Raw genomic sequence first — 27,111 nt, 5'->3', positions numbered from 1 at the left:
CTAACTCACATTATTATTTGTAGATCAGTCAGTCACAATTTACCCATGATACATTACGGTTTTGATCATCCGGTCAGTTTACAGAAGCTCGAGCTGGGTAAACTTAAATTTAACATAGTCAGTGCGATAAGTTTGAAGGCGAATGCATGCACATTATTTGTGCTGTGCTATTATAACTGGGTTTTGTAATCTTGTTGTTATTGTTTTATTGAGAATAACAAGTATCACACATGCGTAAATTACACGCAGTTTTGATACGTTTCCGTAAATTACCGCTTCTTTGTTCGTCACACCTTATTGGCCGTGTTCGAGAGCATCAAAACGACTGCATGCGACTGCCGACTGATTGATCTACAAATCACCCTGCATCATAAATAGCAACTTATTATGATTTGGAGATCAGTCAGGCAGTCACAATTTACCCATGATGCAATGCGGCTGCGATCCTCTCGAACACGGCCATTGTGGGAAGTGGTGGTGCTGAAGAGGCAACAACGAAGATGGCGTGCTGTGGGAATTGCTTATGTTGTCACTGCTGCTGCAGGGATGAAGATACCCGAACACCCGAGGAACTGGTGAGAGAGAATCTGTATAATGTCTTATAATGTGTAGAATTGCCTAAATTTGCAATATATTGTGTGTGAGTTTTCCAAGGAAAACTGAGCCCATGTCCTGACTTCACCCTGGCTGGAGAAAGCTCCACCCTGTTCTGTTGTGTGGATATCTCAATGCTTGCTATCTTTGGTCGCTAACTATGTTGCACAATAGCTTGATAAATAAATAATGAGTTTGACTATGTTACAGAATATAGCTGTCAGTAACATTATAGGCTAAATAAATGTTTTGGGGTAATGTGTTCTGTGAGTCAAACTAAACAACATGACACCAAGCTGACAGTGCTGAGCAACTATGCTAACTAGTAGCCACTGGCAATACGCTAGGAAATATTTTTTAAATAATTAACCCTCTATGTTTTATCTGTGACTCAAGCTTGATGCTTGGTAAGCACGACCGATGCCATGTATTTATGCATGATGTGCATTGTTTTAATAGAGGCCCTTGTCAAACACCCTACCGGACTGTTTGACAAGGGGGCATTCATTGTCGAGGAAGGGTATGGCTAAATAAAGGTTACATTTGAAAGAGAGCAACGTTAGCATCTAGCTATTTGTTTCCCTCCGGCTATTCACAGCCTTGCATGACTCAGGAAGAAACCTCAGCCAACAGCTTGATCTTTTGTTGGGGTTATTGTGTGGCATATAGTACTAGGTGTAGTAAGTGCCAGCTATCTTTTCATGATGAAGGTGCGCTACACTGCATAACCTTATTTGTCAGGCTGAGAGTAGTTTTGTGTCATTGTTTTGTTATTCTTCATGCAGAATGATGGCAGTGTTACATTCTTCTAATTTCCAGACTATTCTTGGGGAAACTCAAGATGAAGAGGATGAGATCCTTCCAAGGAAAGATTATGAGGTGATGAAATCCCTTTGAAGCAGATCAAGATGTTGGCCTAACTCTATATGAATGAAGGGAAAATAGACACACCCAAATGAGCATCAGTGTAGCTCTTGACTAGCCTGGTTGCCAGTCTGTTTCAGCTTTTTTTGCCAACTCCTTATGGAATTGTCATGTCAATGTAAGGACTGACAATGACAATGGAGTAGGCAAGAGCACAAAATAAAATGGGACCAGACTACCTCTTGACCACGTCTGTTACCTGAGTATCATTGAAATCTTTCTCGTCAGAAAAATAAACTACAGAATGAATTCAATTAAACACACACTGACTCCTCTCCCAATGGTTCTCTCTATATTTTGGCAGAGCCTGGATTATGACAGGTGCATCAATGAACCATATGTTGAAGTTCTGGAGGAGATGAACAACAAGGTATACTAAGAAATTAATTGTGGCATTGGTATTGTGATAAATAAGCCTACATTTTGAGTTAGTTACAAAGTTGTTACTAAGTCATTAAGTATGTGGTTAGACTACCAACTACACTAGAATGCCTTTATTTTCAGAAGCTGTAAAAAAAACTACTTTTCATTTCCACAAACTGCATATAGCAATTGTGTTGTTTTCCCATCTCTTCTAACATGGGTTCTTCTATCACGTTATTAGAGAGCCAAAAAGTATGAAGCTGTGAGGTGGATGCTAGTGTTTGCCATTGGAGTTTCAGTAGGCCTGGTAAGTGCAATCATGTTCTATGCTGGATGAAGAATCAGACATTCAGATTTTTGGTTGGCTTACATACCGGTATGTTAGCGATAAACAATGGACCTCTGTACATTCTCTGGAAATAATGTATGACGAAGGTATGGATGATGCGCAGGTGCTTCTGACACATGTCTGCATGCTTTGAAAAAAAACTGCATATTAAACTCTTAACACCATTCTCTTTTCTTTCAGGTGGGTGTTTTTGTGGACTTTTTTGTACGCCTTTTCACTCAGCTCAAATTCAACTTGGTGGGAAAATGTATCTTTTTTTGAAGATGGAATATTTCAAAGTCTATGCCTAATTCATAATGTCTTTCTGATGTTGAACATTTGCAAATCAACATATTGTATTAGTTGAGAGCTTTGAGGTGTTGTGTGGCAGACAATGCTTTTCCTTAGCCAGTGTGTGCTAGCTGTGGAGGAGTGCAGCGAGAAAGGCTGCCTGGCTCTTTCGCTTCTTGAGCTACTGGCCTTCAATATGATGTTCATCTTCATCGCCAGTGTGTTGGTCCTCATTGAGGTAAAGACGCTCTACACAAATACCTAACGTGTCCTTACATGCTATTGTTATGCTATACAGTAGTAAGATTGCGCCGACCGACATGGCAGCTCTGCTTCTAGCTCGTAAGCAACTTTGCAGTTAAATTTTTTCACGTGTTATTTCGGACATTATTAGCCCAGAATGTTTTTTTGTGTTACATATAGCCGGAAAAAACTTTTTGATATCAGAGCGGTGGAACATCGCCAGCATTACGACCAGGGATACGACTTTCCCGAATTGGATCATTTGCTTGTACCCCCTAGGGTAATTGAACTTATCCCAGAGGCTGCTCCAAGTCGTCGCCAGTCGAAGAGGTATTCACACCATCCACCACTTCCGAGCTTATTACTCGCTAATGTTCAATCTCTGGACAATAAAGTAGACGAGCTCAGGGCGAGGATCTCCTTCCAGAGAGACATCAGGGACTTTAACATACTCTGTTTCATGGAATCAAGGCTTTCTCGGGATATACTGTCCCCGTCTATACAGCCAGCTGGGTTCTCAGTTCATCGCGCAGACAGGAATAAAAATAACTCTCTGGGAAGACGAAAGGTGGGGGTGTATGTTTCGTGATTAACTACACAAGGTGTGATTGTGATAATGTACAGAAACTCAAGTCCTTTAATTCACCCAACCTAGAATACCTCACAATTTAATGCCGGCTCTATTACCTCCCAGGAGAATTCTCTTCGGTTGTAGTTACAGCCGTGTATATTCCCCCTTAAGCCAATACCCAGAAGGCCCTCGAGGAACTACACTGGACTATGCAAACCACATATCCCGAGGCTGCATTTTATTGTAGCTGGGGATTTTAACAAAGCAAATTTGAGGAAAATTCTACCGAAGTTCTATCAACACATTGACTGTAGTACTCGCTTAGAGAACACTAGATCACTGCTTTTTGCCTTTTTGAAATGCCTACAAGGCCCTCCCCCGCCCTCAGATCACGACTCCATTTTTCTCCTCCTTTCCTATAGGTAGAAACTCAAACAGGAAGTAACCGTGCTAAGGTCTATTCAAAGCTGGTCAGACCAATCGGAATCCATGCTTCAACATTGTTTTGATCACGTGGACTGGGACATGTTCAGGTTAGCCTCTGAGAATAACATTGACGCTTAAACGGACACCGTGACTGAGTTCTTTAGGAACTATATAGGGGATGTTGTCCCCACGGTGACTATTAAAACCTTCCCTAACCAGAAACCGTGGATAGATGGCACATTTGCGCAAAACTTAATGCGTGAACCACCGCATTTAACCATGGCGAGGTGACTGGGAATATGGCTGAATATAAACCGTGTCATAAGACAATCAAACAGGCAAAACGTCAGTACAGAGACAAAGTAATGTCGCAATTCAACGGCTCAGACACGTATGTGGAAGGGTCTACAGACAATCGCGGATTATTATGTTGTAATCTAGAAGTGCTTTGAGAGCCTAGTTAAGGATCATATCACCTCTTCTTCACCTTGACACCCTAGACCCTTTACAATTTTCTTACCACCCCTATAGATTCACAGACGATGCCATCACACTGCCCTATCCCATCTGGACAAGGAATACCTATGTCAGAATGCTGTTCATGGACTATAGCTCAGCCTTCAACACCATAGTGCCCTCCAAGCTCATCATTAAGCTTGGGGCCCTGGGTCTGAACCCCGCCCTGTGCAACTGGGTCCTGGACTTCCTGACAGGCCGCCCCCAGGTGGTGAAGGTAGGAAACAACACTTCCACTTTGCTGATCCTCAACACAGGGATCCAGGGCCTCAGCCCCCTCCTGTACTCTCTGTTCATCCATAACTGCGAGGCCATGCACGCCTCCAACTAAATCATCAAGTTTGCAGATGACACAACAGTAGTAGGCCTGATTACCAACAATGACGGGACAGCCTACAGGGAGGAGGTGAGGGTCCTGGCGGAGTGGTGCCAGGAAATAACCTCAATGTCAACTAAATGAAGGAGCTTATCGTGGACTAAAGGAAACAGCAGAGGGAGCACCCCCCTATCCACATCGACGGGACCACAGTGGAGAAGTTGGGAAAGCTTCAAGTTCCTCGCCGTACACATCACTGACAATCTGAATTGCTCCACCCACACAGACAGTGTGGTGAAGAACCTCAGGAGGTTTCTTCAACCTCAGGTTTACAGATGCACAATTGAGAGCATCCTGTCAGGCTGTAACACCGCCTGGTACGGCAACTGCACCGCCCGCAACCGCAGGGCTCTCCAGAGGGAGGTACGGTCAGCACCCGATGTCACAGGAAGGCGAAAAAGATCATCAAGGACATCAACCATGCATCAAAGCTGGGACCGAGAGACTAAAAAACAGCTTCTCTCTCAAGGCCATCAGACTGTTAAGTAGCCATCACAGCTACATGGAATCACTGTCCACTTTAATAATGGAACACTAGTCACTTGAATAATGTTTACATACTACTTTACTCATCTCATATGTATATACTATATTCTATTCTACTGTATTTAGTCAATGCCACTAATACATTGATTGTCCTAATATTTCTTAATTCCATTCATCTACTTTTAGATTTGTGTATTGATGTGAATTGTTAGATACTACTGTACTGTTGGAGCTAGGAACACAAACATTTCACTACACCTGCAATAACATCTGCTAAATATGTGTACGGAATCAAGAAATTTTAAAGTCAACTCCTGATAAATGCAGTAGCTTAGGATTGTCCTGATACCGTGTAGTTATCAGAGCAATTAAAAAGGGACCTATATTGCACTTCAACGGAGTTTGCTCTTATCTGAAGTGTACTTGTCAGGAGTCTACTGTACTGCCTGCCTGTACTGAACATGCTCATAGTCCCTTTGACAATACTCATTATCAAAACCTCTTTAATTATTTTTTTTATACCTGTTGGGCAGTTATTTAGGGTTTCTTTGCTTGTCTGGTGGTATCATATCAGAATTGTCCCAACTCCTTCTGATTGTCCCTTTCCTGTGTTCTTTAGCCTGTAGCTGCAGGCTCGGGAATCCCCGAGATCAAGAGCTACCTGAACGGAGTAAAGATACCTGGAATAGTCCGGCTACGGACTTTCATCTGCAAGGCTATCGGAGTCCTCTTTACCGTATCCGGAGGTACTACAACATATATGGAACAAGGTCATATTCACTAGGCACCAAACGGAAGACAACTGAAACAGAAAGGGACTACCTGAACATGTCCAATAGAAACAGTAGTTATCTCACTTTTTCAAAACATTTTGCTACAGTGTGCACTAATGAATACGACCCCTGACTTACCAACAGATGCAAACATTATAGCAAAAGGAATCCAAAGCGTCTGTTCCGCCTTTTAAGTGTTTGATCCCTCAGGTCTGTTTGTGGGGAAGGAGGGTCCAATGATCCACAGTGGAGCCATCGTGGGAGCTGGACTCCCTCAGTTTCAGAGCATCACTTTCAAGAAGATCAACTTTGACTTCCCCTACTTCCGCAGTGACCGGTACAGTAGCATACTCTGTAAAGTGCTAATAGTGCAGTTGTTCATCATTATAAATTAAATCTCTGCTTAATCTTGATTTCAGGGACAAGCGGGACTTTGTGTCGGCGGGGGCGGCGGCTGGGGTGGCGGCTGCGTTTGGGGCACCAATAGGGGGCACCCTCTTCAGCTTGGAGGAGGGCTCCTCATTCTGGAACCAGGCGCTCACCTGGAAAGTGGTAGGTCAAAGGTCACAGACAGAGACTCATGCAAACACACGAACACACAGGCTATTTTTCTGTCATTGTCAGTCAGCCTGGTCTGAAGTACCACTCTCTTCCTGTCTACCCCCCAGCTCTTCTGCTCCATGTCTGCTACGTTCACCCTCAACTTCTTCCGCTCTGGGATCAACTACAACAAATGGGGCTCGTTCCAGCTGCCTGGCCTGCTCAACTTTGGAGAGTTCAAGGTACAAGCACTCGTTCATGTTGTGGAGGTGTGCATATAGTGTATGTGGGTCTGTGTGCATATAATGGTTTAGCGACTTGAGTTCCATGTCTCCATGGGTGTCCATCCCTCTCCCACAGTGTTCAGACGGGGATAAGAAGTGCCACCTGTGGACGGCGGTTGACCTGGCCTTCTTTGTCCTGATGGGGGTGGCGGGAGGGTTGCTGGGGGCCTTCTTTAACTGTATCAACAAGAGGCTGGCCAAGTACCGCATGAGACACGTCCACCCCAAGGCCAAGTTTGTCAGGTACCTGCTCGGCGTGATATTGTAGTGACAGTTGCATTGCTGCAATGCTTTGTTACAAATGTAACTTTTGTTTTTCAAATGATCAATATATTTAACTTCCCCATCTGAGTGGAAAGGCATATTTCTCAAAGGGGTTACAGTGATTTGTGTTTCATGTCATGTTCTTTGTCTGGTCCCTGGGAAGGGTTCTAGAGAGTCTGCTGGTTGCCATGGTGACCACGGTGGTGATCTTTGTGGCATCCATGACATTGGGTGAATGTCATGACCTGGCCTCCACAATCACCAACAACAACACGACAGCTCTGGTACGTTTGGCAGAGCTCAACTTTATAAAAAAGTGAAGCATATAAAAATAACAGCTGTAAAACAACGTCATAATCATCCTAAAACGAGCACTAAAAGCATATTGAAACATAACGAGACCATAAAACTACATATTCATACAAAAGCCATCCTTAAAATGTTTGTTGGTGTTTTCTGTTGCCTCTCTGACCTCAGATTGGCCGACTGAGTTGAATGAAGTGAAATGGCATTGATCCCAACCGTGCTAGTGTTCAGGAGAGTGCAACGATGAAGAACATTCAGATAGAAGTGTATTGTATAGAACCGATATGATGGTCTGTCATGTAGATTATGGAATCCAGATAGAAATGAATGAGTAGCTCTATCTGCAACGTACCGAACACTTCACCTTACTGAATATACCCCCTTTTCAATGTTTGACTTTACTGAACATACCACAGTTTCAACATTCAATGCTTTTAATGGCGTAAATGAACCGATTCATCGGGCAGCACACACCGTCACTCCAGTGTCGGCCATTGTGTTAATATTTTAACATTTCAATCTATGGCATAGACATCACCTCTATTCCAAAACTGTTTCCCCAGGTCTCTAGTCTAGTATACACTCAGGTCCTTCAGAAGTGGCGTTTCACATTTTGAATACGTCCCACATCGGACAGACATGTATACAGTTCTGTATACATTCATGTACCTAAAGTTAGAAACATGCTCCCATTCAATGGTTTTGTTACAATGGTAAAATGTGTGATATGGCACTTTATCCAGGTGTCCCTCAATGAAGACGTCATCAACTCTACAATCCGCCAGTTCTTCTGCCCCAACAAGACGTACAACGACATGGCCACTCTGTTCTTCAACCCTCAGGAGGTGGCCATCCACCAGCTCTTCCACCAGGACGGTGAGACAAGGGCTGTTCTTGGATCAGTTTAGCCTTTTAGATAATGATGAATGAGATTATGGACAAGCTCCCACCTGATTTTTAAGGGCAAAACTGATCCCATACCTGTACTAAACTGCATGCTCAATAATCTCTATTTAAAGTACTTCTTAGTTCCAGGACTAGGCTTAATCTGTGTTTTATTTTAACAGGGTCCCTAGTCTCTATACACGTACACACCGAAATATGTTTGTGTACTCGTGATGGCTACACTTTAGTTTGTCATTATACACAACATAATGAACACCTCTGTGGCCAGCTCTGAAAAAATCTGATGTGATTGGTCAAAATACCAATTAGTGGAAGAAAGATCAGCGTTGGACTGCCTGTGTAAACGCAGCCTTAGTGTGTGATTTCCTGTGTTTCCTGTCTGTCTCTGTAGGTACATTCAGCCCTGTGACGCTGATTGTGTTCTTTGTGCTGTACTTTTTGTTGGCGTGCTGGACGTACGGCGTGTCGGTGCCCAGCGGCCTCTTTGTGCCCTCGCTGCTCTGTGGCGCCGCTTTCGGACGCCTGGTGGCCAACCTCCTCAAAATGTAAGACCAATTTTCTGATAAAGTTCTCAATGTTAGGCCAACGTTCTCATAATCAACTGTTCTCAGTGTTAGGCATGATCTAATGTACGCAAATTGTTAGGCTGTCATTCTCATTATAATTTTTTTCCCACGAAATGTAAACCCAACGTTCTCATAGTCAGTACTCAAATATGTCAGCCCAACTGTCTCGTAACAAAATGTCCAGGAATGGTAATGGTGTATATCAGATTCATTCATATGTACAGTACCAGTCAAAAGTTTGGACACACCTACTCATTCCAGGTTTTTTCTTTATTTTTGCTATATTCTACATTGTATAATAATAGTGAAGATATAAAGTATAAAATAACACATATGGAATCTAATCATAACCCAAAAAATATATTTGAGATTCTTCAAAGTAGCCCTTTGCCTTGACAGCTTTGAACACTCTTGGAATTTTCTCAACCAGCATTATGGGGTAGTCACCTGGAATGCATTTCAATTAAGTGTGCTTTTGTTAAAAGTTAATTTGTGGAATTTCTTTCCTTAATGCGTTTCAGTTGTGTTGTAACAAGTTAGGGGTGGTACACAGAAGATAGCCCTATTTCGTAAAAGACCAAGTGTATATTATTGCAAGAACAGCTCAAATAAGCAAAGCGAAATTAATATAAGACATGAAGTTCAGTCAATGTGGAAAATGTAAGAATTTTTAATGTTTCTTCAAGTGCGGTTGCAAAAATCATCAAGCGCTATCATGAAACTGGCTCTCATGAGGACCGCCACATGACTCTGGAAGACCCAGAGTTACCTCTGCAAGCAGAGGATAAATTAATTTGAGTTACCTGCCTCAGATTGCAGCCCAAATAAATGCTTCAGGGTTCAATAACACAAACACATCTCAACATCAACTGTTCAGAGGAGACTGCGTGAATCAGGCCTTCATGGTCGAATTGCTGCATAGAAACCACTACTAAAGGACACCAATAAGAAGACGGGACTTGCTTGGGCCAAGAAATACAAGTAATGGACATTAGACTGGTGGAAATCTGTCCTTTTGGTCTGATGAGTCTAAATGAGAGATTTTTGGTTCCAATAGCCGTGTCTTTGTGAGACGCAGAGCAGATGATCTACGTATGTGTGGTTCCAACCGTGAAGCATGGAGGAGGAGGTGTGATGGTGTAGGGGTGCTTTGCTGGTGACACTGTCTGTGATTTAAGGCACACTTAAACAGCATGGCTTCCACAGCATTCTGCAGCGATATGCCATCCCATCTGGTTTGCGCTTAGTGGGACTATCATTTGTTTTTCAACAGGACAATGACCCAACACACCTCCAGGCTGTGTAAGGGCTATTTCAACAAGAAGGAGATGGAGTGCTGCATCAGATGACCTTGCCTCTACAATCACCCGACCTCAACCCAATTGAGATGTTTTGGGATGAGTTGGACCGCAGAGTGAAGGAAAAGCAGCCAACCAGTGCTCCGCATATGTGGGAACTTCTTCAAAACTGTTGAAAAAGCATTCCAGGTGAAGTTGGTTGAGAGAATACCAAGAGTGTGCAAAGCTGTGGCTAGGCAAAGGGTGGCTACTTACATTTTGATTTGTGTCACACTGTTTTGGTTACTACGTGATCCCATATGTGTTATTTCATAGTTTTGATATCTTTACTATTATTCTATAATGTAGAAAATAGTAGAAATAAACCCTTAAGAAAGTTTTCATACTCCTTGACCCACATTGTGTTATATATATATATAATATACATTTTACACACAATACCCCATAATGTTGAAGTGAAAAGGAAATACAGAAATCTAATTTACTTTAGTATTCCCAATCCTGAGTAGAAGCACCTTTTAGCGGCGATTACAGCTTTGAGTCGTTTTGGGTATGTCTGTACCAGTTTTGCACATCTGTTTTTGGGGATTTTCTTAAGCTCTAAGTTAGATGGGGAGTGGCAGTGAACAACAATCTTCAAGTCTTTCCACATATTTACAATGGGATTGAAGTCTGGGAGTTATCTGGACCACTCAAGGACTTTCACATTCTTGTTCTGAAGCCATTACAGCATTGCTTTGGCTGTATGCTTTGGGTCATTGTCCTGTTGGAACATATATCTTTGCCCCAGTCTAAGGTTGTTTGCACTCTGAAGCAGGTTCTCTTCAAGTATTTGGCTCCATTTATTGTTCCCTCTATCCTTACAAGTCTCCCAGTCCCTGCCGCTGAAAAGCATCCCCATAACATGATGCTGCCACCACAATGCTTCACGGTAGGGGTGGTGAGCTATGCCTGGTTTTCTCCAGACATAGTGCTTTTACATTCAGGCTAAATCGTAACATTTGTCCACAGAATATTTTGCCTCATGCTCTGTCTGTCACGTGCCTTTTTGCAAACTCCAGGCATGCTCTCATGTGCCTTTTGCCAGACGGAAGCCACTCCTGAGAAAATCCCATAAAGCCCAGATTGGTAGGGGCATGCCTGGAGTTTGCTGTAGAGACTGTTGTCCTTATAACAAGTTCTAACATCTCAGCCAAGGAACTCTGAAGTTCTGTCAGTCGTCATTGGGTTCTTGGTCACCTCCCTAACCAAGAACATTCTTGCCCGGTTGCTCAGTTTGGTCGAACGGCCAGCTCTAGGCATAGTCTGGGTAGTTCCATATTATTGAGACCACTGTGCACTTGGAAACTTTCAATACTGTAGAAGTTGTTTTATACCCTTTCACAGATGCAGTGCTGTGAAAAGTATTTGCCCCTTCCTTATTTATTTGTTTTTCACATTTGTCACACTTAAATGTTTCAGATCATCAAACAAATTTGAATATGACACAAATAAACTGCATTTTGTGTTTACTTGAGTTAAGTGATTTAATTTTTTTGGCGTGGGAAAGCAATCCGAACTTTCATGGCCCTATGTGAAAAAGTAATTGCCCCCTAAACCTAATAACTGGTTGTGCCACCCTCTTTGCAGAATTGTTTTAATTCAGCCACGTTGGAGGGTTTGAGCATGAACCGCCTTTAAGGTCACGCCACAGCATCTCAATCGGATTCAAGTCCGCACTTTGACTAGGCCACTCCAAAACCTTCATTTAAAAAAAAAAAAGCCATTCGGAGATGGACTTGCTTGTGTGTTTTGGATCATTGTCCTGCTGCAGAACCCAAGTGCGCTTCAGCTTGAGGTCACAAACTATTGGTCGGACATTCTCCTTCAGGATTTTTCGGTAGACAGCAGAATTCATGGTTTCATCAATCACAGCAAGTCGTCCATGTCCTGAAGCCGCAAAGCAGCCCCAGACCATCACATTACCACCACCATATTTGACTGTTGGTATGATGTTCTTTTTCTGAAATGCTGTGTAACTTTTACTCCAGATGTAACGGGATGCACACCTTCCAAAAAGTTAAACTTTTGTCTCATCAGTCCACAGAATATTTTACCAAAAGTCTTGGGGATCATCAAGATGTTTTTTGCCAAAAGTGAGATGAGCCTTTGTTCTTTTTGGTCAGCAGTGGTTTTCGCCTTGGAACTCTGCCATGGATGCCATTTTTGCCCAGTCTCTTTCTTATGGTTGAGTCATTAACACTGACCTTAACTGAGGCAAGTGAGGCCTGCAGTTCTTTAGATGTTGGTGTGGGTGCCTTTGTGACCTCTTGGATGAGTTGTCGCTGCGCTCTTGGGGTAATTTTGGTAAGCCGGCCACTCCTGGGAAGATTCACCACTGTTCCAAATTTTCTCAATTTGTGGATAATGGCTCTCGCAGTGGTTCGCTGGAGTACCAAAGCTTTAGAAATGGCTTTGTAACCCTTTCCAGACTGATAGATGTCTATTACTTTGTTTCTCATCTGTTCCTGAATTTCTTTGGATCACGGCATGATGTCTTGCTTTTTGAGATCTTTTGGCCTACTTCACTTTGTCAGACAGGTTCTATTTAAGTGATTTCTTGATTCAACAGGTCTGGCAGTAATCAGGCCTGGGTGTGGCTAGTGAAATTGAACTCAGCTTTCCAAAAAATGTGATTAACCACAGTAAATTCATGATTTAACAAGGGGGGGGCAATTACTTTGTCACTTAGGGCCGTGAAGGTTCGGATAGCTTTTTTCCCCTTAATAAATAAAATGATCACTTAACTGCATTTTGTGTTTACTTGGGTTATCTTTGTGTAATATTAACATTTGTTTGATCTGAAACATTTAAGTGTGACAAATGTGCAAAAAAATAAGAAATCAGGAAGGGGGCAATGACTTTTTCACAACACTGTATATACTTCATCACAGTTCTATCTCGGAGATCTACAGTTGAAGTTGGAAGTTTCCATACACTTAAGTTGGAGTCATTAAAACACGTTTTTTTTAACGGCTCCACAAATTTCTCGTGAACAAACGATAGTTTTTGCAAGTCGGTTAGGACATCTACTTTGCATGACACAAGTCATTTTTCCAACAATTGTTTTCAGACAGATTATTTCACTTACCATTCACTGTATCAAAATTCCAGTGGGTCAGAAGTTTGCATACACTAAGTTGACTGTGCCTTTTAAACCGCTTGGAAAATTCCAGAAAATGATGTTGTGGCTTTAGAAGCTTCTGATAGGCTAATTGACACCATTTGAGTCAATTGGAGGTGTACCTGTGGATGTATTTCAAGGTGCAGGAGGGACTGGTGCACTTCACAAAATAGATGGCGTCATGAGGAAGGAAAATTATATGGATATATTGAAGCAACATCTCAAGATATCAGTCAGGAAGTTAAAGCTTGGTCGCAAATGGACAATGACCCCAGGCATACTTCCAAAGTTGTGGCAAAATGGCTTAAGGACAACAAAGTCAAGGTATTGGAGTGGCCATCACAAAGCCCCGACCTCAATCCCATAGAACATTTGTGGGCAGAACTGAAAAAAAGTGTGTGCGAGCAAGGAGGCCTACAAACCAGCTCTGTCAGGAGGAATAGGCCAAAATTCACCCAACTTATTGTGGGAAGCTTGTGGGATGCTACCTGAAATGTTTGACCCAAGTAAAAAAATAAATAAAGGCAATGTAACTAAATACTAATTGAGTGTATGTAAACATCTGACCCACTGGAAATGTGATGAAATAAATCAAATAAATAATTCTCTCTACTATTATTCTGACATTTCACATTCTTAAAAAGAAAGTGGTGATCCTAACTGACCTAAAACAGGGCATTTTTACTAGGATTAAATGCCAGGAATTGTGGAAAAACTGAGTTTAAATGTAGTTGGCTAAGGTGTATGTAAACTTCCGACTTCAACTGTACAGACATTTCCTTGGATTTTATGGTATAGTTTCTGCTCTGACATGCACTGTCAGCTATGCACTGTCAGATGTTTCTTTCTAAGTCCTGTCCAAACAATTGAATTTAGCCACAGGTGGACTCCCAAGTTGTAGTGACATCTCAAGGATGATCAAAGGAAATTGGATGCACCTGAGCTCAATTTGGAGTGTCATAGCAAAGGGGTCTGAATATTTATGTGAATGAGGTATTTGCAAACATTTCTAAACTAATTTTTACTGTTATTGTGGGGTATTTTGTGTAGATCCATTTGAAATGCAGGCTGTAACAGTACAAAATGTGGAATAAATCAAGGGGTATGAATACTTTCTGAAGGCCCTGTATATGGATCTGGTTTCTATGATTTGAAATCTGTTGGTTTGGAAATCTCCCAACTACTTTCCCAGTACCAAACTACTGTGAGATTTATATATATATATATATATATATATGTGTAGCTTCCCATAGAGTTTATCTATTAGAATGTGTAAAAATGCCAACAAAGCTACATTTTAAAGTTGACATATCCTCTGAGAAGGAATCTGCTGATTGGGCACTTTCTCTAAGCGATTCTCTCCCACACTGAGTTTTTTTCTCTCTCTCTTTGACCCAGTTGTCCTCTGTACTCTGCTTTGTCAGACTCAGGCCTTTTGAGTTCTTGGGTTCTTGCAAGTAATGGCTGCTTTCATGTGCCATGCTGAGGCCCTTGTAATGCCTGTGGGAGATTGTTAACTTAGCTAAAAATTAAGTTTCTCTTGGCGTTTTGGACTGTAGGTGCCAGTTCATTGTCTCACTTCAGATAGTGTGATTTGTGAGTGTAATGCCACCTGTTGGACGATAATGCAAACTGTCTTATCAAAACATGATTAACATGTTGATTTACAGTTGATTTACATAGATTCGTGGTGGTCTTGGGTATAAGAAAATAATGCAGTTTGAGCGGACAGTGCTAGCAATAAGCCTTAGTCTTTCCTTAGTTATCGCTATCGAACTGACCACTTTTATGAAGTCATTTTAAAAAGTTGAGATTTTTCCCCCATCCTTTGCTAAAACCTTTCCTAATGTTGACACTTACTGTTTCGACTGATCCTGCTTTTCCTGGTTGGTTCCTTTTTGGCTGTTCTGTTGCCACAGCAACCTGGGGATGGACATCTACTCTGGAACCTTTGCTCTGATTGGTGCAGCCGCCTTCCTGGGAGGTGTGGTCCGGATGACCATCAGCCTGACTGTCATTCTCATCGAATCGACCAATGAGATCACCTACGGCTTGCCCATTATGATAACCCTCATGGTAAAGTACACCTCATTGATTTGAACTTACATTCACAATTTAGTAGACTTGCATCAGGGTTGGTACTTACAGGATTGTGTGTGTGTGTGTGTGTGTGTGTGTGTGCTCAGGTGGCCAAGTGGACGGGGGATTTCTTCAATAAGGGCATCTATGACATCCACATTCATCTGAGAGGAGTGCCACTGCTGGAGTGGGAGACAGAGGTCGAGATGGACAAGTAAAGAAAATAATACTACATTTCTGATAATAAAGATCAGTGGTCATTAAACCAAGATCAGTGGTCATTGCATCCAAACCCACTTACAACTAGCACATTTCTCTTCAGTATACACGCATATTCTGTATATATGCGGCCCTTTTCAGCCTTTAACCAACTGTGTAATCTGTTGATGGGTTTAAAAAAAAAAAAGCTTTTCCTTTTTACCTGAAAATAGGTTACCTTTTTGAATGATTGAATTGGAATTTTACTTCTTGAATTGACTAACCCTAACCCTGGTACATGTGTGTCCCTCGTTTGTCCCCCAGACTGACAGCCAGTGACATCATGGAACCCAACCTGACGTACGTGTACCCCCACACGCGCATCCAGTCCCTGGTGAGCATCCTGCGTACCACCGTCTACCATGCCTTCCCCGTGGTCACCGAGAACAGGGACAACGAACGGGAGTTCATGAAGGGCAACATCCTCATCAGCAATAACATCCGCTTCAAGGTAGGAGCCAGGGCAACGTGCAGATAGAAATTGCATGAATAGAACTGATATGATTCTTTATTCTACATGTCAGAGATGTTTGTTCTACTGAACCTATTTCTATCTTAACATTTCACTATGTTGTGTCGTGGGGTGTATGCATTAGTTGTAGATCATAGCAAAACGTTTTGCCTGGTTACTCTAGGACCCAAAAATATTCAAACATAATGAAAGTGGGAGAGACCTACCTGGTTTTATCCAATAGATACTCTTGTTTTCATTACAAAACGTTTTCCATTTGTATCATCAGGCCAAACGTTTTGCTACAGTCTGTGACAAATGAATACACCTCTGCTGAAGATGCCCTTGCCATACCACGAACTGCCACCAGGAGTAATCAGAACCCTGTTATACTGTATAATGCATAGGTTGGGGCTACTGATAAAGGCCACTTAGTTTGGCCGTGTTTCCAATAATTGTAAAATGTTGTTTATCCTTCCTTGCTCCCCTCCTTATAGTATTGTTACTGTAAAGCCCTTTGTGACATGTTAATAAAAAGGCTATTCACATCTATGTGTTAGGGCAGTGTCAGTAATTACATTAGGGAATGTAGGGAACAGTGATGCACAGACAGTCTCACGGTCTTTTACTGTAAAATGATTTACATTTATATGAACAGGAAGGTGTGTCTGTGGAGCAAGTGTAACCCTGCCTCCTCTGCCAACCTCCTCCTCAGAAAGCAAGCGTGCTGACGCGGGCCGGGGAGCAGCGGCGGCGCTGCCAGTCCATGAAGTCATACCCGTCCAGTGAGCTGCGCAACGTGTGTGACGACCAGCTGGCGGCCGTGGTGCCTGCTATGGAGGAGGGCCAGGATATGCTGCAGCAGATGCTGGAGAGGAGGTAAGCCTCACACATACATACGCACACCTTAATTCTCACACCTGACTTGACCCCATCCCATTTTTTTACAACACCAACCATGTAACCATCCTAAAGTTACAGGGGGGGTAACTTTGACTTGGGTCAAATTTAGATTTTTTTATTTTTTTTATTCCATCATTCTTCTGAAATGAACTATTAATAAACTTTGCACACGTTGTAATCGATGGAGTCACTGTAATGAGTCAGTCCGGTGTTTCTATTTGGAGAAAGTTCTAATGTTTCTATGGCTGTGTGTATGTTTCTAGACATGCACCCTACCCTAACCTGTACCCAGACCAGTCCCCGAGCGAGGAGTGGACCATGGAGGAGCGCTTCCGACCTCTGACCTTCCACGGCATCATCCTGCGCTCTCAGCTGGTCAACCTGCTGATCCGCGGCGTCTGCTACGCAGAGAACCAGTCGGTCAGTGGCCCAACTCCCAACCCACAGGGTCGTATTCATTAGTGATGGGGGGGAAATATTGATACAGGAGAGTATTGCAATATTATTTTTGCATTCGATTCTCTGACTCAAAGTATTAATTAAACTTTTGTCAGCTGGTGCTAATCGGCTCGACCTGTGCCAAAACTCCAGTATTTCTCATCCTATGGTTTGTTATCCATCGGCCATTTTATTTCTATGACTTATTAAAACTTGTTTTCTCATGCCTCTGTAGTGGCATGTAGTAAGACCTGCAGTGAGCCCGTTTTTTGAACATTGAATCAAAATAAAATTGCAGTATCAAATCACAATACATATAGAATTGTGGTACGTAAAGAATTGCACCAATATTGTATCGTGAGGTCCCTGGCAATTCCTAGTATGAGGTATGAAAGTGGCGTGTCAGTGGCATGTCATTTTCCAGGAAGTAGCCTTGTAGTTTTTTAACTCTTGTAACCTTTTGAATGGTATTCAATGTGAAAAACACAAGCACAAGGCTCTTGAGCGCAAAAACGTAATAAATTAATCCTCAAATGCAAAAATGATTTTATATGTTTCTTAAATGACCGGATTTTCACTAATGTTATGATATAATCGTCAAGCCCAATCAAAAGATTAGGGGAAAGGACCCGGAAGTATGACGTAGGACGATGTCACTTGCACATCGTATTCATTAGGCAACAAATTGAATAAAACGTACTGAAACATGAAGGAACTACCTGAACTCTCGTTTTTGTTCTGTTGCAAAACGTTTTGCTACGTTTTGCCACTGTGTGCTGTGCACTAATGAATACGACCCAGGAGTTAGTGTGTGTGTAGTGTTTCTACACATGTTCTTGTGTGTGTGTCTGTGCACCTTTTTTATTTGTCTGTCTGTGTCCACATAGAGTGCCACGCAGCCGAGACTGTCGTACGCTGAGATGACGGAGGACTACCCCCGTTTCCCAGACATCCATGACCTAGACTTGGCCCTTCTCAATCCCCGCATGATAGTGGTACGACCCAGTCCATCACACATCTACAGCTACTGCTGCGCTTACAATCAGGGCTCTAAATTAAAACATTTCATTGGTAGCACTGGTGCTCCCAACTTTAAAAAGTTAGAAACACAACATAACATTTATGAGCAGCAGAAAATACGATTTAAAAAAAAAAGTAGATTGAGATATATCCTACAGTACATTTGGAAAGTATTCAGACCCCTTGACTTTTTCCACATTTTGTTACATTATAGCCTTATTCTAAAATGTATTAAATATTTTTTTCCCTTATCAATCTACACACAATACCCCATAGCTGTAAAAACAGGTTTTTGCAAAAGTATTAAAAAAAACAGAAGTATCACATTTCCATAAGTATTCAGACCCTTTACTCAATACCTTGTTGAAGCACATTTGGCAGTGATTACAGCCTCGAGTCTTCTCAGGTATGATGCTACAAGCTTGGCACACCTGTAATTTCCCCCCCATTCTCTGCAGATCCTCTCAAACTCTATCAGGTTGGATGGGGAGCGTTGCTGAACAGCTATTTTTCGGTTTCTCCAGAGATGTTTGATTGGGTTCAACTCCAGGCTCTGGCTGGGCCAATCAGGGACATTCAGAGACTTGTCCCGAAGCCACTCCTGGCTTGTCTTGGCTGTGTGCTTAGGGTCATTGTCCTGTTGGACAGTCTGAGGTCCTGAGCGCTCTGGAGCAGGTTTTCATCAAGGATCTCTCTGTACTTTGCTCCCTTCGTCTTTCTCTCGATCCTGACTAGTCTCCCTGTCCCTGCCGCTGAAAGACATCCCCACAGCATGACGCTGCCACCACCCTGCTTCACCGTAGGGATGGTATTGGACGGATAATGAGTGGTGCCTAGTTTCCTCCAGATCAGACTCTTGGCATTCATGTGCACAAAAAGCTTATTTCTCTCAAATTGTGCCAAATTAGTTTGCATCCCTGTTAGTGAGCATTTATCCTTTGCCAAAATAATCCATCCACCTGACAAGTGTGGCACATCAAGAAGCTGATTTGAACAGCATGGTCATTACACAGGTGCACCTTGTGCTGGCGACAATAAAAGGCCACTCTAAAATGTGCAGTTTTGTGACAACATAATGTCCCAGATGTCTCATGTTTTGAGATATGCAGTTGGCATGCTGACTGCAGGAATGTCCACCAGAGCTGTTGCCAGATCATTTAATATTAATTTCTCTGCCATAAGCTGCCTCCAACGTTGTTTTAGAGAATTTGGCAGTACGTCCAACTGGTCTCACAACCGCAGACTACGTGTAACCACGCCAGCCCAGGACCTCCACATTCACCTGTGGGATCGTCTTAGACCAGCTACCTAGACAGCTGATGAAACTGTGGGTTTGCACAACCAAATAATTTATGCACAAACTGTCAGAAACCGTCTCTGGGAAGCTCATCTGGGTGCTCGTCCTCACCAGGGTCTTGACTTGACTGCAGTTCGCCATCGTAGCCAACTTCAGTTGGAAAATGCTTGCCTTCGATGGCCACTGGCACGCTGGAGAAGTATGTTCTCCACAGATGAATCCCAGTTTCAACTGTACCAGGCAGATGGCAGACAGCGTGTATGGCGTTGTTGGCGAACGGTTTGTTGCTGATAACGTTGTGAACAACGTAGTGGAAACGCGTTCTCTGGAGTGATGAATCATGCTTCACCATCTGGTGAATGCCAGGAGAATGCTACCTGCCCCAATGCATAGTACCAACTGTAAAGTTTGGTGGAGGCCCCTTAGTTCCAGTGAAGGGAAATCTTAACTCTACAGCATACAATGACATTCTAGACGATTCTGTGCTTCCAACTTTGTGGCAACAGTTTGGGGAAGGCCCTTTCCTGTTTCAGCATGACAATGCCCCCGTGCAGAAATGGTTTGTCGAGATCGGTGTGGAAGAACTTGACTGGCCTGCACAGAGCCTTGACCTCAACACCCTCAAACTTTGAGGCTGAATTGGAACAACGACTGCGAGCCAGGTCTAATCGCTCAACATCAGTACCCGACCTCACTAATGCTCTTGTGGCTGAATGGAAGCAAGTCCCTGCAGCAATGTTATAACATCTAGTGGAAAGCCTTCCCAGAAGAGTGGAGGCTGTTACAGCAGCAAAGGGGGGGGACAAACTCCATATCAATGCAGATGATTTTGGAATGAGATGTTCCACGGGCAGGTGTCCACATTCTTTTGACCATGTACTATATCTGTGACCAACCGATGCATCTCTGTATTCCCAGCCATGTGAAATCCATAGATTATGGCCTAAAGAATGTATTTAAATTTACTGATTTCCTTTTATGAACTTTAACTCAGTAAAGTCTTTGAAATTGTTGGGTTTTATATTTTTGTTCAGTGTAGTTTCATACCCCTAGCCTATATGAAATATAGCTACTTCTGAAGCACATGTTGTGCTATAGAAACTAATATGTAACCCTGTAAATACATTTATTAAAAAAAATATATATAATAGTTAGAAATACATGTAATTGAAATTAGAGTAATTGTGGAATATTAGGTTTCTACGCATTGCATTAAATTGTACACCGTTTCTTTAAGAGTGTCACGTTTGTGCTTTGTCACCTAAAATGAACAATTTTCCTCAAAAGTGTTGAGGCTTTTTGTTGTTACATGTTTGTGATAGTAAGTGATCATCTTCTTTCCCTTTCAGGACGTCACCCCGTACATGAACCCTTCCCCCTACACAGTGTCCCCAAACACACATGTGTCCCAAGTGTTTAACCTGTTCAGGACCATGGGCCTTCGACACCTGCCTGTGGTCAACGCAGTAGGAGAGGTGAGTTGCACCGCAAGGGGTTAAAATTCCCACTCCTTAACTTCCTGTTTCCTCTCTGTGGCCTGGGTCATATTCAGTAGGGCAGTGTTTCTAAATTTCTGGTCCTTTGTTTTTGACCAAGTACCACCCACCTGATTCCACTAATCAACTCCTCAAACTTTTGGTTAGTGGAATCAGGTGTGTTGTGCTCTGGCCAAAAACAAATGTGCAGCCCTTTGGGTCCCCGGGACCAGAATAAAAAATCACTGCATTAGGGCACACCATTTCAAAATGGTTTGCAACGGAAATGGAAAATAAGTATTTCTTATTAGACAAGTTCAGGTAGTCCCTCCCTGTTTCCTTAGGATTGATTGCTTATCAATACAACCCAGGTGAGGAATTATATTAATTGACACACCAAGCTGTGTTGGCCACTATAGCCTTAATGCTTATTAATGGTGATATTTTAATAACATTAAAAGTGGCCTTGTCAAAATACTACATCAAGTACAAAAAATGTGTATGTATTAAAGGTCCATATTGTTCCATTCTAAACCTGCATGAATAATCAACACTCTTGACAAAAATGCAGCTTCAAGGGACTAACACCACTTTTTCTTTATCAAACTGTCTAAGATATTTGCTTTTGCTTAGAAGCACTACGCAGAGGAATAGCTCAGTAGCTAACTACTGTAGCTAATTAATTATTTTTGAGTCTTTCTAGAGTGGAGGAAGCAGTCTGCTCCATGATGTCGCTCCCTGTACCTTCTCTTTCAGATTGTGGGAATAATCACACGACACAATTTAACCCACGAGTTCCTCTTGGGGAAACTCAGACAGCATTACATCACCATTTGAGCTCCAAGGTCCAGTCTTTAAAGCCGTCAAGAGTCACCCACGTCTTGCAATCCCTCCTTCAACTGGACCTGTACCTTACTTTTCCATGTCTTATCCATTCCCCCACACTCTGTACGACACGATGGGCACACACCTCTGTAACGAGAGGTTAAAGGATTACTTTTGTCTGCTCCGGAGCCTCTACAGCCCAAGACATCCCCCCCCTGTATCCCAAGTGTCCACGCTTTACCAACAGACCGACTTTCTCATCTTTATCACTGTAACACTCTTGTTTTGATTTGTGACTGTACATTTGAATTTTATGTTTTCTCTGTGTATTTAAATGTATTATACTATATATTTGCGAAAATAACATTTCACTGTGCCGCCAGGGGTTTCGATCAAAGTAGGTTTTTCCTGTAGTGTTATCAAAATGTCACATTGCGGACTATTTCTAACCTAGGCATATGTGTGTAGCTGCATTAACACACATACACAATTGCACTCGCATATGTTAAGCTTAACAGAGGACAGTTCATCTCACAAATATTCAGGCAGCAATGTTATGGGTGTGTTTCGAAAGGACAGAGGAAGATGGAGGAATATAGTGTATGTCAAGACTGGATAGAATCGACCAATGTTTTTTTTTGTTTTCATTTTGAGTTAGAGGGTGTGGGACCAAGAAAGGTCCAGCATATTTTCTAGACAGAAAAGGGTGGACATTTGTTTGTCAGTATTAAGTACCTCTGTAAAATCTTTGTGGAAATGTTGCCGTTGTTCACCTTGTAGATTCACATTGCAGGGAACCAATAATGTGGTGACTTTCTGTCTAGTTTCCCCATCCATGTAGGTTGGGTTGGTAGTACTTTCAAGGTAGAATCCGCAATATGACATTATCACACAACTCAAGAGATGGTGTAATGGTGCTTTCAAGACTGGGAACTCAGGGAAAAACAAGGGTCAAATCAGGACGTCAGTGATCTTCAGGTCAGAAAGTCGAGGCTCTAGAAAGAGGTCTGAGTTCCCCACTTGGATGACCGTTCAAAACAAATTTTTCTGGTTCCCAGTTGTCTTGTGCTCACTGAAGTCGAAAGTCGGAGATTTTCGAGTTCCCAGTTGTTTTGAACGCAGCATAAATTGGGATAAGCCAGTAATGTCTGTGCTAAGTTGATGTGTGTAAGTAGGGCGTTTGCCCACTGTCTATTAGGGGTGTAATGGTTCACCAAACCCACGCTTCAGTACATATTGCGGTTTTGGGGTCATGGTTCGGTCTCGGTATAACGGGAAAATTAAATGCCATTCACAATCTTCCTGGCATTGTCGGTTGGGACAGGATTGTTATGTTGAGTCTCAAGTTTCCACTCTGATGCTGCGTTTGTAACCATGTGGGAGGTGGGAATTTACCAGTTTTCAAGTCCATAAATAAATATCAGTTGGATGCATTCATGTGATTGGATCTCGTTGAGAAACGCTGATTGACTAATGGCCAACAAGCTGCGTCAACCATAAACTAAAAGTACAGCTATCATGCGTGCAAACAAATTATAGTTTCAAAACCTCAGTAATGGATGCTGTAATGGTGTTTTCTTTTGCATTTAACTGCCAAAGATTCTCTTAAGTGGCCATTTCTGTCATAGGTGACTACAGGGGTCACCATCCATGTGCGAGAAGTGGTTGCTCAGGATGATCGACAAATTTCCCACAAGTAATTAATTACCAGTTAGAGGGCTGTTCAAGTGGATTTTTCCTAGTAGTATGTGGTAAATTCCCACTTCCCACTTGGTAACAAATGCACCATGACTCTGCCTACTTCAGTGCCAGATGCACTGGTGCAAGAGGGAAGTTCCTAACATGGCTCGATCACTTTCACGAGGTGCTGAAACCAACTATTCTCACCTACTGAGACTGGGTGCATATCCGTGGCTATAAACCAAAGACAGGTTCAAAAAATATATACACTTAGCCAAACTATCACTCTTGTAATTTATTTGTCCCGGTCAGATTTAGCTGCTTGAATTTAGAGGAGAGACATTGTTTCTTTGTGTTTCTGTCTTGCGCCGGTATACTGGAGTGATGTCGGCGTAAATGTGCCAACATATTTGAGGTGTTGGCAGCTGCATAGGTGACATTGTTATCCACAACTCTATCCATTGCGGTTGTAATTTACTGGGAGGAAACCAAAATGTTCTCAAACTTGAGATCTAAATGATGATGGAGGATCCTCTAATTCTGGTTCGTTGACCCCACCACTCGCCATTATGCAGAACAAATTCTTTGCTGCGCCTCACAAAATTTTGAAATGCTCAAAAATAAGATTACAATTAATTACAATGTGCACATAGACTGTACTTGTTTTAACGGAATAGCCTGAAATGTTGTTTTCAGATCAGATTTACTCGCGGCGTAGGCCTACAATGCAGCATAGGCATAGCCTATAGGCCTAGTGTTTTTATGTTGTAAATAAAAACATTTTAACGTATTTTAATTTGGGTTCACAGTGTGGACTGTTTGGTACAAATACATGTACGGTTACACCCTTGCTGTGTATGGTGATGTTATATTGCAGAGTCTACCTTTTTTAACATGTGCTTAAACATGATGAGGCCAGTGCAGCTTTTTTATAAATAGTAAAGATGGATGTAAAGTGAATCAATTATGACAAACCATGATGGCACAAAGTGCCTTCAGAAAGTATTCACAGCGCTAGACTTTTTCCATACTTTGTTGTGTTACAGCCTGAAATGTCTTGAGTCAATAACTACTCAACACCTTTTGTTATGGCTAGCCTAAATCAGTTCAGGAGTATCTATTGATAGATGGGTAAAAAGCAGATGTTGAATAACCCTTTAAGCATGGTGAAGTTATTAATTACACTTTGGACACCCAGTCACTCACTACAAAGATTCAGGCGTCTTTCCTATCTCAGTTGCCAGAGAGGAAGGAAACCGCTCAGGGATTTCACCATGAGGCCAATGGTGACTTTAAAACCGTAGCAGAGTGTAATGGATGTGACGAGATCTGAGGAGGGATCATAAACATTGCAGTTACTCCACTATACTAACCTAAATGACAGAGTGAAAAGAAGGAAACCTGTACAGAACAAGGCACTTAAGTAAAACTGCAAAGAAGTTAACGCTTTGTATTTCAGGACAAAAAGTTATGTTTTGTGCAAATCCAGCACAACACTGAGTACCACTCTTCATAGTGGAGGCTGCATTATGTTATGGGTATGCTTGTCAAAAGAATTGCACAGGCAAAATCTAATACAAGACTTGAAAAGGGCATTCTAGCAATTATCAACAACCTGCTTCAGAGCATAAAGAATTTTAAAAAGAAGAATAATGTGCAAATATTGTAAATCCAGGTGTGCACAGCTCCGAGACTAACTGAGAAAGACTCACCTCTGTAATCCATGCCAATTCTGATTCTAACATGTTTATTTTATATGGCAAATCAGTTAGGTAAAAAATTCATATTTTCAATGACGGCCTAGGAACAGTGGGTTAACTGCCTGTTCAGGGGCAGAACGACAGATTTGTACCTTGTCAGCTTGTCAACCTTGTCTGAAGGGGGGAAAAAAATTGAATCAATTTTGAATTCAGGCTGTAACACAACAAAATGTGAAATAAGTTAAGGGGTCTGAATAATTTCCACATTTGTTACGTTACAGCCTTATTCTAAAATGGATCTAAAAAAAGAAAATCCTCACTACCCTATACATTTTTGCTAATTAATTTAAAAAAATAAACCCATACCTTATTTATAGAAGTATTCTCAACCCTTTGGTATGAGATCACAAGTGCGTCATTATGGGGTATTGTGTTTAGATTGATGAAAAATGATTTTTTCGTCCATTTTAGAATAAGGCTGTAATGTAACAAAATGTGGAAAAAGTCAAGGGGTCTGAATACTTTCCGAATGGACTGTATACTCTAAGCATTCCTTGTTATGTTTGTCATGTTTTTTGCCTTTGTTTTATTTAAGAGTTTATTTTTATGAAATGTTATTTGTATGATTTGCTACATGTACTATAAAGGATATAATGATAAGCCGTTACATTTGGTCTAGAACAAGATAAATAGTTGTTACTTTGGGGGGGTATTTGTTTGTAGAATTGCCATAGCGTGGGTTGCAAAATGTAAGGGTATCTTTCCCAAAATTCTCGGGTTTCAGGAATCGTCCAACCAGGATTTCTGGAAAACGGTGGAATTTTGGGTAAGTCAACATCCACACTAAATGTGTCTCTGCAGATGACATGCATCAGATTAAGTTGTATGGAAAATGGACAGATGGTAAATGTGCTATGCTTAGCCATCGTCAGGACCAGAGGGACCGGTTTCCCCCACCCCCTCCAAATAACATTATGGACACACCAGTGTTTAGTAAATCTGCTGTGAAGGTTTTGGCTTTGCTCTGAGCTTGGTGATACGTTTGTGGAAGCTTGACATACCGTATGTAGAAAAGCAAGCCCATGGCAAACAACATAGGTCCCTGGGAAAGAGAAAGCAGAAACCTCTGTCTTGTGCCTTGACATTGCTCTTCAAAATAAAGATCCCTTTGTTTTGTAAATCATTCAGACGTATCCATCCTATTTTTAAAAAACAATTAACACTTTAAAATGTTTTAGATATACAAATGTGTTGTTATTTTCACTTATTCTATACATACAATATATTCTCATACTGTACGACTTAAACTTTCCAATGCTTGAGTAGTCCAGAATGACTTAAGACTCCCTGTTGCCTGGTACTAAAATGAGGGCATGCATTTTCAGGCTGGCTGTGTAAGGCAGTAAGGTGTCCTGATGTGGCAGATACGGGGGCATTCCACGAGGTCCCGGTCCGAGTTTTCCACATTTGACTGGCTCTGGGAACCTGGCCCACACTTAAACTACCAATCAGGCCAATCTTCCCCCACAGTGGAAAAATCCATTGGTCATCAGACCTGTGCTTATCACTGGGATCACAGTCACTGACAAGCCCTGGAATCTATCTGGAGTTCCATAAGGGTCAGTTGCGGCGCCACTTAAAGTTTTCAAGCGATTGTGACACACTGTTAAGAGAAGTCTCCAGGCGCATCATTTGTGTTTTAATTAGTTGCTGCACAGCTCAGCTGCTCCTGTATGTTGCACCTTCTCTCAATGGGTCACTGCCATC

General features: G+C 42.0%; 1 protein-coding gene across 1 annotated transcript; it reads left to right on the top strand.

The window, feature by feature from the left end:
- Nucleotides 1-26,529, top strand: clcn6 (chloride channel 6). The gene is made up of 22 exons (XM_035739461.2): nucleotides 1-575; nucleotides 1,414-1,473; nucleotides 1,823-1,888; nucleotides 2,123-2,188; nucleotides 2,411-2,477; nucleotides 2,632-2,738; nucleotides 5,738-5,864; nucleotides 6,102-6,228; nucleotides 6,311-6,443; nucleotides 6,560-6,673; nucleotides 6,792-6,958; nucleotides 7,143-7,263; nucleotides 8,029-8,161; nucleotides 8,583-8,736; nucleotides 15,138-15,294; nucleotides 15,405-15,511; nucleotides 15,820-16,006; nucleotides 16,722-16,885; nucleotides 17,173-17,329; nucleotides 18,235-18,342; nucleotides 21,014-21,139; nucleotides 21,896-26,529. The coding sequence occupies exons 1-22, from the start codon at nucleotides 501-503 to the stop codon at nucleotides 21,974-21,976; spliced, it is 2,604 nt and encodes an 867-aa protein (XP_035595354.1). The 5' UTR covers nucleotides 1-500; the 3' UTR covers nucleotides 21,977-26,529.
- Nucleotides 26,530-27,111: the final 582 nt, after the last annotated feature.

The sequence above is a fragment of the Oncorhynchus keta genome, chromosome 27, assembly GCF_023373465.1.
Source record: "Oncorhynchus keta strain PuntledgeMale-10-30-2019 chromosome 27, Oket_V2, whole genome shotgun sequence".
Classification (NCBI taxonomy): domain Eukaryota; kingdom Metazoa; phylum Chordata; class Actinopteri; order Salmoniformes; family Salmonidae; genus Oncorhynchus; species Oncorhynchus keta.
Note: the sequence above shows the minus strand (reverse complement) of the source record. Positions and strands in the feature narration are given on the sequence as shown.

Excerpts from the sequence above, each read along its gene's own strand:
- clcn6 (XM_035739461.2), top strand. The coding sequence starts at position 501 with ATGGCGTGCTGTGGGAATTGCTTATGTTGTCACTGCTGCTGCAGGGAT. Across the intron at positions 2,189-2,410 it reads TTGGAGTTTCAGTAGGCCTG|GTGGGTGTTTTTGTGGACTT; the intron begins GTAAGTGCAATC and ends CTTTTCTTTCAG. Across the intron at positions 6,674-6,791 it reads TCAACTTTGGAGAGTTCAAG|TGTTCAGACGGGGATAAGAA; the intron begins GTACAAGCACTC and ends CCTCTCCCACAG.